Source organism: Psammomys obesus, unplaced genomic scaffold (genome assembly GCF_907164565.1).
Source record: "Psammomys obesus unplaced genomic scaffold, mPsaObe1.curated_primary_1811, whole genome shotgun sequence".
Classification (NCBI taxonomy): Eukaryota; Metazoa; Chordata; class Mammalia; order Rodentia; family Muridae; genus Psammomys; species Psammomys obesus.
The window spans coordinates 1,667,692-1,682,731 of NW_026585687.1; the positions used below are offsets into that span (position 1 = coordinate 1,667,692).

General features: G+C 39.0%; 1 protein-coding gene across 2 annotated transcripts in view; it reads right to left on the minus strand.

Moving 5' to 3' along the window:
- The window catches only part of Zdhhc15 (zinc finger DHHC-type palmitoyltransferase 15), a 139,032-nt gene that overhangs the window by 55,600 nt on the left and 68,392 nt on the right, over positions 1-15,040 (minus strand). For both annotated transcript variants that reach the window (XM_055592528.1, XM_055592518.1), the window contains exon 4: positions 7,589-7,709. In XM_055592528.1, coding sequence (XP_055448503.1) covers positions 7,589-7,709 — 121 coding nt within the window. The remainder of the gene's footprint in view (positions 1-7,588; positions 7,710-15,040) is intronic.

The window sequence follows — 15,040 nt, forward strand, 5'->3', positions numbered from 1 at the left end:
AATATCCAGTATATAAAAAGAACTAAAGAAGTTGAAAAGCAGCACATCAAGTAATCCAATGAAAAACTGGGAACAGAGCTAAAGAGAGAATTCTCGATAGAGGAATATCAAATGGCAGAGAAACACCTAAAGAAATGCTCAACATTATTAGCCATCAGGGAAATGCAAATCAAAACGATCGTGAGATTTCACCTTACACCCATCAGAATGGCCAAGATCAAAAACTCAAGTGACAACACATGCTAGAGAGGTTGTGGAGAAAAGGGAACCCTCCTCCACTGCTGGTGGGAATGTAAAATTGTACAACCATTTTGGAAATCAATCTGGCGCTTTTTCAGACAATTCGGAATAGTGCTACCTCAAGATCCAGCTATACCACTCCTAAGCATATACCCAAAAGATGTTCAAGTACACAGCAAGAACATTTGCTCAACCATGTTTGTAACAGCTTTATTTGTAATAGTCAGAAATTGGAAACAACCCAGATGTCCATCAACAGAAGAATGGGTACAGAAATTGTGGTACATTTACACAATGGAATACTACTCAGCAATTACAAACAAGGAAATAATGAAATTTGAAGGCAAATGGTAGGAACTAGAAAAGATCATCCTCAGTGAGGTATCCCTGAAGCAGAAAGACACACGTAGTGTATTCTTACTCATAAGTTGACATTAGACATATAATATAAGATAAACATACTAAAATCTGTACACCTAAAGAAGCTAAGCAAGAAGGAAGACTCTGGGTAATATGCTCAATCCTCATTCAGAAAGGCAAAGAGGATGGACATCAGAAGAAGAAGAAAACAGGGAACAGTTTAGTAGCCTACCACAGAGGGCCTCTGAAAGGCTCTGCCCTGCAGAGTATCAAAGCAGATGCTGAGACGTATGGTCAACTGTTGGGCAGAGTGGATGGAATCTTATGAAAGAAGTGGGAAATAGTAAGATCTGGAGTGGTCAGGAGCTCCACAAGGAGAGCAACAGAAGCAGAAAATTTGAACACAGGGGTCTTCCCAGAGACTCATACTCCAACCAAGTACCATGCATGGAGATAACCTAGAACCCCTGCACAGATGTAGCCCATGGCAGTTCAGTGTCCAAGTGGGTTACATAGTAATGGGAAGAAGGACTGCCTCTGACATGAACTGATTGGCCTGCTGTTTGATCACCTTACCCTGAGAGGGGAGCAGCCTTACCAGGCCACAGAGGAAGACAATGCAGCCGCTCCTGATGAGATCTGATAGACTAGGATGAGAAAGAAGGAGAGGAAGACCTCCACTATCAGTGGACTTTGGGAGGGGCATGTGTGGAGAAAAGGGAGGGAGGGTGGGACTAGGAGGGGAGGAGGGATGGGTTAATGTGGGATACAAAGTGAATAAAGTGTAATTAATAAAAAATAAAAAAAATTAAAAAGAAAAAAATATACCATTTGCCCAAGAGTTAAGAGCACCAACTGACAACTGACACTTTACAGAACCATAAAGCTTCTGCAAAGATAAAGAAATAATTAATAATGTGAAACACAAGCCTACAGAAAGTGAGAGAGTCTTTGCCAGCTATACATCTGACGGAAGTTTAAGATTGAGAATACATAAAGAGCTCCAAATATAAAGAGTCAAAAAAAAAAAAAAAAGACGCACTTAAAAAATTGGCTAAAGATCTGATCAGAGCCCTCAAGAGAGGTAATAGTGACTAACATATACATCAAAATATTCATCATTGGTAGCAGTTGTGTAAATGCAAATTAAAACAACGTTGGCGTTTCGTCTTACCCAGTCAGAGTGGCAAAAATCAACAAGACAACAGTTAAGTGCTGAAGAGGATATGTGAGAGAGTGAACTCTCATTCACTGTTGCAATTGCACCCTGGTCAAACCACTTTGCAAATCAGTGTGGGGAACGCTCAAAAGGCTAAAAGTCAAACAGATGAAAAAAGTAAAATAAAAAACTCCACACGACCCAGCTATATTACTCCTTGGCATTTGCTCAAAGGGCTTGACAACCTATACACAGATACTTGCCCAAGCATGTTCATTGCCACTCTAGTCACAACAGCTAGGAAATGGAAGCAGCATAAATATCCTTCAACTGATAAATAGGTCATGAAAATATGGTACCTATACATGATGGCATACTACTGTTCAGCTGTAAAAAAATATAAGATCGTGAAATTTACAAGTAAATGAATGAACTTAGAATTAGATTGTACTAAGTGAAGTAATAATACATATTCTCCCTTATTGCTGGTTCCCATATCTCAATCTTTGGATGTGAATATATAACATGGAGTAATCACAGAAAGCAGGAAAGTGAAAAGGGACATGGGGGTGCAATAGAGAGGGAGAATAGAAGGGTAAAATGATTTGAAAGGAAATGGCAAAATGTTAGTATTAATTAGGGAGTAAGGAGGGAGATCAGTGCAAAAGGAGAGAGAGGGAAGATAGTAAAATAATAGTAAGGATGTCTGAAATAGCCACAAAGAATCATATTATTATCTATTTGCCTAACATTACATATAACATATAAAAGTCTTTCTATACATGTTTATGTGTTTTAAGACACACACACACACACATATATATGAAAATTTCTCACTTGGGAGTATAATACACTCTAAGAGGCGTAGGTTATCTAATAAAAAGTTCAATGCTAGGCCTAAGAAGACCTCTTTTGAATTGCTGGTCAGGGTTGTATCTGACCTCTCTTGCCTGAGGACCAGCTTTCATGGTACTAGAAGGTACCATGCAGGTTTCCAAGGGAGGGAAGCAACCTACAGTCTTAGCTTGATGTCTATGAACTACACTAATGACCAGAATGGCATGAAAACCCTAAGGGTGCAATAGCGGCACACATAATTTTGCAGTAACTAATAGCTCTCTAATGAGACTTAAGATTTGATCAACAAGAGGGAAATCATGCTTGGTACTGGAAAACTATAAACCAATCCAGGGCTAGTGAGGTCAGGAAGGAAAACCTACAAACAACCACTTAATTAAACCAGTATACTTCCTAACTACATTCTAAATATTTATTCGTAAATCCAAAGATATGCATAATTCCTTAACCCTCATCAATAAAACTTCTCTGTGCACCAGAGACCACAAGTGATCAAAACGCAAAGTTGTGGAGCCTAGTCCAATTGATATATCTATAACACAACTCCTAGACCTAAGACTCAGGGAACTTTACAGAAGAGGCGGCAGAAAAATTATAATAAAGAGGAAAAGGAAGCCTGCTGTGAGACTACATCTCTCAGAAATGCCAGGGCAGCTATGTCCATGAAATCTCATTAACTTGACTGTCTAAAAAAATCTGAACAAAGGCAATATGCTATCACAGAGGGGAGGAAGTCTCATGGGGCTCGACACTAGATTAAGAACAATAGGCAACTAAAGAATACTACTAAGAACGGGAGAAATAATCTTCCTCAGAACATTCCAAGTGGTTATCCAATATCAAGTGGTCAGCCCTGAAATCTTATACACATATGCATTATCATATGGACTGAGCTGGTGGCATTTACATATTTAGGAATATATATTAACTATATATATATATATTAACAATAAAAATGAAAACAGAAGTCATGAATTCAAGAGAAAGCAAGGGGTTGCATGAGAAGGGTTGGAGGAAGAAATGAAAAAAGGGAAAATGATGAAATGATGTAATTCAATAAAAAATATTTCTACTCCATAAGAGACCTACCTATCTTATTCAGTACTCTTATTTCCTGGATTAGTGTCTCACAAATATTATTCACTTTTAAAAATTAGTATTATGGAAGATTTTTATTAGTGAAAACAACTTGAAGAAAGATAAATTTATTAAAGGAATTAGTCCATCAAGGAAGGGAAGGCATGGAGCAGGAGTAGCACAAGGCTATGGTGGTGGGAACTAGTTCACATCAGGGTGGATCAGGGGACAGAAAAAGAGGAACTCCACATTCCCTTCTTTTCTTTTTTCACTCAGTCTGAAACACTTGCTCCTAGGAGTGTGTCATTCACATTCAGAGCAGGTCTGCCCTGCTTGGTTAATCTCTGTAAGAACCCCTGAGTCACACCTAAGGTGCATCTCAGTAATGTGCCTTGCTCTGCTCCCTCTTTTTTTTTTTTTTTTTTTCAAGATAAAGTCTCATTATATAGCCCTGGCTGGCTTGGAACTTGCTCATTAAATGAAGCCAGACTCAATGTCACAGAGATTCACCTGCCTCTGCCTTGGAATTAAAAATTGCAGTACAGAGCTAAACAGAGAATTCTCAATAGAGGAATATCAAATGGCAGAGAAACACTTAAAGAAATGCTCAAGGTCACAGAGGGTATCTGAAAGAATCTAACCAGCAGGGTATCAAAACATATGTTGAGACTCATAGTCAAACTTTGGGCAGAGTGCAGGAAATCTTATGAAAAAAGGGGGAGATAGAAAGACCTAGAGGGGACAGGAGTTCCACAAGTAGAGCAACAGAAACAAAAAAATCTGGGCAGAGGGGTCTTTTCTGAGACTGATACTCCAAAAAAGAACCATGCATGGATATAACCTAGAACCCCTGCACATATGTAGCCCATGCAGCTGAGTGTCCAAGTGGGTTCCATAGTAATAAGAACAGGAACTGTCTCTGACATGAACTCACAGGCTGCTCTTTGATCACCTTCCCCTGAGCGGGGAGCAGCCTTACCAGTCCATAAAAGATGACAATGAAGCCAGTCCTGATGAGACCTGATAAACTAGGGTCTGAGGGAAGGGGAAGAGGACATCCCCTATCATTGGACTGGGGGAGGGACATAGGAGAAGAAGAGGGAGGGAGGGTGGGATTGGGAGGGGATGGAGGAGGGGGCCACAGCTGAGATACAAAGTGAATAAATTGTTTTCTTAACTTTTTTTATTATTAGTTACATTTTATTAACTCTGTATCCCAGCTGTACCTGCTCCCTCATTCCCTCCCAAACCCTCCTTCCCTCATCTCCTCCCTGCCGTGAATAAACTGTAATTCATAAAAACAAACATTTTAAAAAATCTAAAAAAAAAAATGCTCAATGTCCTTTGTCATCAGGGAATGCAAATCAAAATGTCCCTGAGATTTCACCTTACACCCATAAGAATGGATAAGATCAAAATCTCAAATGGCGATACATGCTGGAGAGGATGTGGAGAAATGGGAACCCTCCTCCATTGCTGGTAAGAATGTAAACTTGTACAACCTCTTTGGAAATAACTATGGCACTTTCTCAGACAATTAGGAATAGTGCTACCTCAAGATCCAGGTATACCACTCCTAGGCATATATAAAAAAGTTGCTCAAGTACACAACAAGGATATTTACTCAAACATGTTCGTAGCAGCTTTATTCGTAATAGCCAGAATCTGGAAACAACCCAGATGTCTCTCAGTGGAGGAATGGATACAGAAATTGTGGTACATTTACACAATGGAATACTACTCAGCAATTAAAAAAAAAAAGGAAATCATGAAATTTGCAGGCAAATGGTGAGATCTAGAAAAGATTATCCTGAGTGAGGTATGCCAGAAGCAGAAAGACACACAGGGTATATACTCACTTATAAGTGAATATTAGACATATAGTATAGGATAATCATACTAAAATCTGTAAACCTAATGAAGCTAAGCAAGAAAGAGAACCCTGGGGAAGATTATCAATCCTCACTTAGAAAGGCAAACAGGACTGACATGGGAAGAGGGAGAAAATGGGTAACAGGACAGGAGCTTACCACAGAAGGCTGAAAGACTATACTCAGCAGTGTATCAAAGCAGATGCTGAAACTCATAACCAAACTTTGGGCTCAGTGCAGGGAATCTTATGAAAGAAACCAGAGATAGAAAGACCTGGAGGGGACAGGAGCTCCACAAGGTACAGAAAAGATCTGGGCCCAGGGGTCTTTTCTGAGACTGATACTCCAACCAAGGACCATGTGCACAGATGTAGCCCATGGCAGCTCAGTATCCAAGTGGGTTCCCTAGTAAGGGGAACAATGGCTGTCTCTGACATGAACTCAGTTGTTGTCTCTTTGATCAGCTCCCTCTGAGCGGGGAGTAGCCTTGCCAGGCCACAGAGAAAGACAATGCAACCAGACCTGATGAGACCTTATAGACCTGGGTCAGATGGACAGGGAGGAGGACTTCCCCTATCAGTGGTCTTGGAGAGGGGCATGGGAGGAGATGAGAGATTGGAACAGAATGCGGGAGGGGCTACACCTGGGATACAAAGTAAATAAACTATAATTAATATAATAAATACATACAATTAAAAAAAAGAAAAGAAAAAAGATGTTCACCATCATACTCTATTCTATGTGTTTCTTAATTCAATCAAGTTGACAATGAAAATTCCTCATCACTCTTTCCAAACACCCACCCAAAAATGGCTAAGAGTACAATGAAGCTCATGTATTATTATCCAGATTGAACAAGTTCAATAATGGGTCATTTTCCTTTATCCTGTTTCTTCAACTGGCTCTGCTACTTCAGCATTTAAAGTAAATATTGAAACAACAACAGACATTTTAGTGTGTAGAAAATTTTGAAAAAAAAATTAAGTGCTATGGCATTACCTAATTAACAGAATTAATAATAAATCTTTAATGTCATCAAATCAAAATTTCCTCATCTGTCAAAGTGCACCTTAACATATCTGCTGAATAAACAAACAGTGAGGAAATGACCCCCAAATCTGAAAGCACCAGAGAAACGTTTCTGTAAGTACTGCTCCTTCCATTCATCCAAATGAAATCCAAGTGTAAAACTGCACAAAGGATATTTAACCACGTAAATGAAGACAGATCTTCCTTCATTTATTACTATAAGGATGTTTGTAGTAGACTGATTCATACTAGCTAAGCGTTGGAAACAATCCAAATTTGTATCAGCCACTGAGAATAAATAAGCTGCTATATTTACACAATGCAATGCTACTCAGCAATACAAGGAAGAAGACACACAACAATATGAATAAATGTCACATGTATTATGCTGACTAAAAGATGTGAAGCACAAGGGTGTATGCTTCATGATTCTACTTATACAAAATTCTAGAGCAGATAAAGCTAATCACCATGGAAAAACTATCAGAATAATTCTTGTATGTGTGTATGGGGATTGACTGAGTAGAGGAATGGCAGAACCTTCTTGGAGTGGTGGTAATTTTTTTTTTAGCAGATTTGATTACAGTTGTGTATATATGAAAACATATTGAATTGCACACTTAAGATATTTGCATATTTTCATATGCAAATTTTATCCACAAAAGAGCGCATATTTAGGTGGATATGTACTGGTGTTTGCTTGCTATTTGTTTTAAAATGCATCAGAAAATAAAGATGATCCAATGGAAAACAGACAGATGGTTGATTATATGGAGAGGAATGTGAAAAAGCAGTATAATAAAGTGTTAGGGGCAGAACCCTGGGTATTAGAATTACTTAGAATGCTCCCAACTTTGATAGGCATTTGAAGTTTTTTTTATAATAAAATATGGTTCCGAGAAGATGAAAGGAAAAGGCTAGCCTGACAACACAGATGTCTTGGTGTTCCTTACATTGTTATTAGCTGACTCCCTGGCTGAGATGATGAACTGACCTCCACTCCCAGTTCTTGTGTACACCGGTAACTTCTTGGCCATATCCACAAGCATCTGCTTCTGGACCTCAGGTCTCTCTTCATTTTCAAAGCGCTCCTTGTCTGTATAGGACAAGTGGAACTGGAAGCAGAATAGGCAAGGTTTACTTTCTCAGCTTCCCAGAAAGGATTAAAAACAATCACAACTACCTAAACAAAAATATTTATTATCTCCCCTTGAACATCCAATACCAGTTTATCTTACACATTTCTTTGGCTAAGTACCTTCTGAGATAGGTGGTGTTCTTTTTTTGAATTAAAAAATATAACACTTAGACAGATGAAGTACCTTGTCCATGGTTGTACTCAATCAATGTAGAAGTAGCAAAGCTGGCCCCCAATGCATGTCATCCGACTCCAACACTTGTCTTATACTATGTATGATGGTATATACAATTGTATAACACATTGTTGCCAGGATCCCTTTGATAAGTAGGCAGGTTTATTGAGTGCCAGTTACTTTTTCATAGGAACATAATGCTAATGACACTCCCGGAGAAGCTGAGATGGCTTGTGACATTGTTTGAATATTATAATTTTACAAATGGGTAGAAATTTGAATATTCCTACTAGCTGATAAGGATTTTTTTTGCCAATTTAATGCTCTTTTGTTAATACTGCCTAAGGTAACTCAATTCTTTTTCTTTTTTTTAACTAAAAAAACACTTTTATATATACATTCACATAAACACATTAATAAGAGATACATTAGGAATGAACTGTCTGCTAGTTTTTGCATTCTAACTGTAAACTCGAAGCCTTTACAAGGGCTTGCAATTTCTGATCAGGGGAGTGGGACAAGATGGTAATGGATATGGCTAATATTCAAATTATTCAAGTTAGTGCCTACACAGTACAGGTTTAATTTAGGTGGAATTCTGCAAAAGAAATAGGGAGTCATTTTGATATTTACAAGAAACTAATCAGCAGAACAGCACTCTATCAGATAGGCTGTGTACAGCAGCTGCAGCTTATAAAAGCATACCAGTAACCTGTGCCTGGTGAGTATAAAGAGAACCAGGGATACAGATGGCTTTACAACCAAGTGAGTACACAGGGCACCAACAAATTAGAGGACAAAAAAAATTCACATTTGCTACATTAAAAAAAATTACATATGATTCTCTGCACACTGCCCAAAGTTTGGTTATGAGTTTCAGGATCTGCTTTGATACAGTGCTAGGTAGTCTTTCAGAGGCCCTCTATGGTAGGTTCCAGTCCTGTTTCTTGTTTTCTTTTTTTTGAATTTTATTTTTTTCTTATCAGTTACATTTTATTAACTCTGTATCCCAGCCGTGCTGTGCTGTATCCCAGCCGTGTCCCGATCCCTCATTTCCTCCCAGTCCCTCCCTCCCTCCCTCACCTCCACCGTGCCCCTTTCCAAGTCCACTGATAGGGGGGACCTCCTCCCCATTCATCTGATCCTGTTTTATCAGGTATCTTCAGGACTGGCTGCAAAGCTCTCCTCTGTGGCCTAACAGGACTGCTCCTCCCTTGGGGGGTGGGGAGGCCAAAGAGCCAGTCATTGAGTTCCTGTTAGAAATAGTCCTTGTTCCCCCACTATGGGAAACCGATTGGTTACTGAGCTACCACAGGCTACATCTGAGCTGAGGTTCTAGGTTATATCCATAGATGGTCCTTGGTTGAATGTCAGTCTCAGAAAAGACCCTGTGCCCAGATATATTTGGTCCTTGTGGAGCTCCTATCCTTTCCCCATCAGACTAACTCCCCTTCTTTCTTATGATTCCCTGTACTCTGCCAAAGGTTTGGTCATGAGTCTTTGCTTTGAAAACACTGCTAGTTAGAGTCTTTCAAATCCGCTCAGTAGACTCCTGTCATACATTCAATGCACATCCCATCTGTCTTTCTAGATGAGGATTGATCATCTTACCCCATGTCCGCCTCTCTTGATTATCTTTTTTAGGTGTACAGATTTTATTATGTTTATCATATCTTATAGGTCTATATAAGTGAGTATATACCGTGTTTGTCTTTCTCCTGGGATATTTCACTCAGGATGATCTTTTCTAGATCCCACCATTTGCCTGCAAATTTCATGATTTCCTCCTTTTTGATTGCTGAGTAGTATTCCATTGTGTAAAAATACCACAATTTCTGTACCCATTCCTCCGTTGATGGACATCTGGGTTGTTTCCAGGTTCTGGCTATTACAAATAAAGCTGCTATAAACATGGTTGAGCAAATATCCCTTTTGTGTGCTTGAGCAAACTTTGGGTATATACCTAGCAGTGGTATAGCTGGGTCTTGAGAAAGCACTATTCCTAATTGTCTTAGAAAGCGCCAGATAGATTTCCAGAGTGGTTGTACCAGTTTACATTCCCACCGGCAGTGGAGGAGGGTTCCCCTTTCTCTACAACCTCTCCAGCATGTGTTGTCCCTTGAGTTTTTGATCTTGGCCATTCTGATGGGTGTAAGGTGATATCTCAGGGTCATTTTGATTTGCATTTCCCTGATGGCTAATGAGGATGAGCATTTCTTTAAGTGTTTCTCTGCCATTTGATATTCCTCTGTCGAGAATTCTCTGTTTAGCTCTGTTCCCCATTTTTTAATTGGATTACTTGGTTTGCTGCTTTTCAGCTTCTTTAGTTCTTTGTATATACTCGTGTTTCTTGTTTTCTCCTTCTTCCGATGTCCATCCCGTTTGCCTTTCTGAGTGAGGATTGATCATTTTACCCAGGGTCCTCCTTCTTGCTTAGCTTCTTTAGCTGTACAGATTGTAGTATGTTTATCCTATCTTATAGGTCTAGTATGAACTTATAAATGAGTATATACTATGTGTGTCTTTATGCATCTGGGATACCTCACTCAGGATGGTCTTTTCTAGATTCCACCATTTGCCTGCAAATTTCATGATTTCATTGTTTTTAATTGCTGAATAGTATTCCATTGTGCCAATGTACCACAATTTTTGTATCCATTCCTCCATTGAGAGACATCTGGGTTGTTTCTAGATTCTGGCTATTATGAATAAAGCTGCTACGAACATGGTTGAGCAAATGTCTTTGTTGTGTACTTGAGCAACTTTTGGATATATGCCTAGGAGTGGTATACCTGGATCTTGAGGTAGCACTATTCCTAATTTTCTGAGAAAGCAACAGATTGATTTCCAAAGTGATTGTACAAGTTTATATTACCACCAGCAGTGAAGGAGGGTTCCCCTTTCTCCTCCATATTTATCACCCTGCTCAAAACTAAAGTCCAAGTGGATCAAAGACCTCAACATAAAACCAGACACACTAAACCTGTTAGAAGAAAAAGTGGGGAAGAGCCTAGAACTCATTGGTACATGAGACAACTTCCTGAATAAACACCAACAGCACAGGCTCTAAAAGCAACAATCAATAAATGGGATCTCATGAAACTAAAAAGCTTCTGCAAACAAAGGACACTGTTATCAGAACAAAACGACTGCCTACAGATTGGGAAAGAATCTTCACCAACCCTATATCTAACAGAGAGCTAATATCCGGAATATATAAAAAGTTAAACACCAAAAAAATAAGTAGTACAATTAAAAAATGGGGTACAGAGTTAAACAGAAAGTTCTCCATAGAGAAATATCGAATGGCAGAGAAACGCTTAAAGAAATATTCAACGTCCTTAGTCATCAGGGAGATGCAAATCAAAACACCCTGAGATTTCACCTTACATCCATCAGAATGGCTAAGATCAAAAACTCAAGTGACAACACATGCTGGAGAGGATGTGGAGAAAGGGGAACTCTCCTTCATTGCTGGTGGAAATGATTTCCCAGTTCTTAAGGTGCTCTTGATAAGCAGCCTCTTTCTATAGTAGTTTTCTTCGTTCATATGCATGTTCATCTTCTTCTGTCTCTTTTCTTGTCTTTTTCTCTTTCATGCTCCTGTTGTCTTTCTCTCTCTCACTCACATTCTCTTTCTCATTCCTGTTCTCACTCTCTCTTTCTCCTGTTCCCTTTCATGTATGTGCTTTTTACTCTTGATTTGCTCTGATCCTTATTTTAGTGTGAGCTCCTTTCTTGATCCCAGTCTGGATCCCTCTCTAGATCTCGGTCTCTCTCTTTTGTGCAGTCATGATCCCTATCCCAATCTCATTCCCACCTATTCTTTTTCCTTTTCTCATTCATGTTCTCTTTCCCTTTCTCATTCCCATTCTCGCTTTTCTCATCCCCTTTCACGCCCCCCCCCGTTCTTTCACAATTTCCTGTTTTTCTTTCTTCTTTTCTCTCTTCTTGCAGTTTCTTGTGTGTGTTTCTGAATTTGCTGATCTCTGGGGATATCAAATCTCTTTTGTCTTCTTCTATTTCTATAGCATTTATATCCTTCTTGGTGATGTGTGGGTAAGTGATTAGTGGGACCACTGGAAATCTACAGAAAATGTCATCTTTCTTCTCTTTCTTCTTCTTCTTGGGATGAAAGTCAGACTCTTGTGAGGGGTTATTTAGCTCACTTGAATATTCACATATTAAAATTTCAATAGCCCCTTTAATCATCTGGTCTCTTCTCTTTGTTTCTTTATCGAAGGCTTCTTCATCATCATTAGTGACAGTTTCTGGTCTCGTGTTCTCATTAGACTCTTTCTTCTTTGCTTTCCATTCATCAAACTGTGCCTTTGTCTTTGCAGCAGCTTTAACAAGTAGTTTCTTCTCTCCAGTCTGAAGGTCATGCAATAATCTGAGAAGCACAGGGGTGGAAGTAGATTCAGGCTCTTCATACTCACAAAATCCAAAAGATTGAAGTTTTCCAGAAGCACCTTGTACTCTCTTCCTGCTCAACACCACACCACATTTAGCTAAGAGCTGTCATATTAGCATGTCTGAGGCTTTGTCAGAAATGTTGCCAACAAAAACTGCAGTAGTAAGACCACAATTTTCATCATTTTCTTTTAATTTTAAGTTTGGATGATCCTTTCTTGCTCCGAAATGCTTCCCAACCATGACACGGTAGGTAATAAATAGAACAGCTGGAGCAGGAGCCATAATACTCATTGGTACAAAAATCATTGGTGTCCCTGGAGGAAAGCCAAGAAACTGTGGGGTGGGATCCTTAGAGGAAATGTTGGGATTCCCATGGGAGGGCAATTCAAATGTGGGGGAAAAGACATTTTGACTGCACTAGTCTGCTGCTGAAAAATCGGTACTTGTCTTCATGGCCTCTGGGTATCAGGATATGAGTGGGCTCCACATGTTGGAGGTTTCTGCACACCACTGGACTGATAGACTGGTTCCATAGTGCCTACTCGTATAGGTCACAAACACAGCTACACTGCGCAGGGAGCTTCTGGAGGTCTTCCCATTTATTTTTCAAAGTAACATAGACTGAAAAAACTTTTCTTTGGTTTATGCAAAAGGGTAGACAGGTAAAAAAGGAAAGGGTCTATGTGGGAATTTATGGTTTTAGCCTTATCATGAACAGAGAAAATAGAAAATAACTGGAAAGTTAGACATTCTTGATCTAAACTTGCTCTGTAAAATAAAAGAAATGATATTTATTTCAGAAGATTGCAGAAGAATAGAAATACAAAGTACCATTTAAAATTCTAATTATTAATCATGTAAATCTATTTGATATTGCCAGTCATTTGAATTTTAACTCTTAGTATGTAGTACCTTATTGTGCTTTTACTCAGTACATTCACAGCTACTAGTGATAATGAACATCTTTTCAAGACTTTATTGGGCCATTTGGAGTATTCTCTTGAAATACCTATTCAAGTCTTTTGTCCACTAAAATAATTAGGGTTTTAGTCAGTTCCCTTGGCTATGCTCCAGTGAAGGCCACATATGACTAACACAAATGACAGCTGATGGTTTTAAAGAGAAAAAAAGAGGACATAAGTGGGTGGAAAGATAGGTTGAGGTGATGGATCTAGTAGGAATATGGGAGGGGTGAATGTGATCAAAGTTATACGCAACTCTCAAACAGTTAATAAAGATGAGAAAAAAAATAGGTTATTGTCTTTTTATGCTGAATTTTGGCAATTTTTTTTATATATTACAGATTTTACTCTTGAACATTTTTCTTTCTATTTTGAGACAGGGTCTCTTTGTTTATCCTTGGCTGTCCTGGACTCTCTTTGTTTACCAGACTAGCCTTGAACTCACGGAGATCCACATGCCTCTGTCTCCCCGAGTGCTGGGATTACAGGCATGTGCCACCATGCCAGACTGTTGAATATTTTTTAAACAAAAAGTACCTTTCCCCTTACTTTTTTCATGGTACATTTTGAGGGAAAGAGATCTTGGTGGAAGTGTGAATTTATAATCCCAGTTTGGATAACTTAGGTACTAGATAAGGTGAAATGTATGTCTTTGGTGTGACGTAGCAGTTTTACTCCTAGTTAGATTAGCCAAGACAATAAATACATGTGGGTGAAATATATCAAAAGATAGGTACAAGAATGTTCAGATTAGGTGTGTGCATGTATACACACACACAAGTAAATAAATAAATAAATGTTTGAAAATGAATTAAAAATAGAACTATACCCATGGTGCATGTAATGGTATCAGGCTAATTCAATCAGAGTGAGAATTAAATGTCCTCCTTAGATAATACGGAAAGCCATGGGGGACATTTAAGGCTGTCACAACAAATATGGTACATTTATAAGCCTTTACCTCTTAGCCCTGAGTTCTGTTGTGTAGTGGATGCATCCTATAAAAGTAAATATTGTAAATTGACCAAGAACAACCTGGTTGTTTTGTTCTTATAAGTACAATAATACTAACACAAAAATACAAATTTTTCAATTTTCATTTAAATGTTGATAATTGAAAGCGCCTCATGGTAGTGCTTTACTCTTTGAGGAATCCTTGTGAATGTAACTTTCTCATGGGGTTGTGCACCATTTGAAGGACACAGGCAGAGTTGTTTCTATCTAGTTGTGACAAAATACTTTTTTTTAAATTTGGAAATCTTTTCTTTTTTTTCTTTATTATTTTTTAAATTAATTACAGTTTATTTACTTTGTATCCCAGCTGTAGTCCCCTCCCTCATTCCTTCCCACCCTCATCTCCTTCTTGGCCCTCTCTAAGTCCACTGATAGGGGAGGTCCTCCTCCCCTTCCACCTGACCCTAGCTTATCAGGTATCATGAGGACTGGCTACAATATCCTCTTCTGTGGCCTAGCAAGACTGCTCCTCCCTCGGGAGGGGGAGGTCAAAGACCCAGCCACTGAGTTCATGTCTGAGACAGTTCCTGTTCTCCTAACTAGGGAACCCACTTGGATACTGAGCTGCAATGAGCTATATCTGGGCAGGGGGTCTAGGTTATATCTATTCATGGTCCTTGATTAGAGTATGAGTCTCAGAAAAGATCCCTGGGCCCAGATATATTTAGACCTTGTGGAGCTCCCGTGTGACAAATACTTTGTGGTCAGTCGACAAATAGTTTAGAACAAGATGTCTGGCAC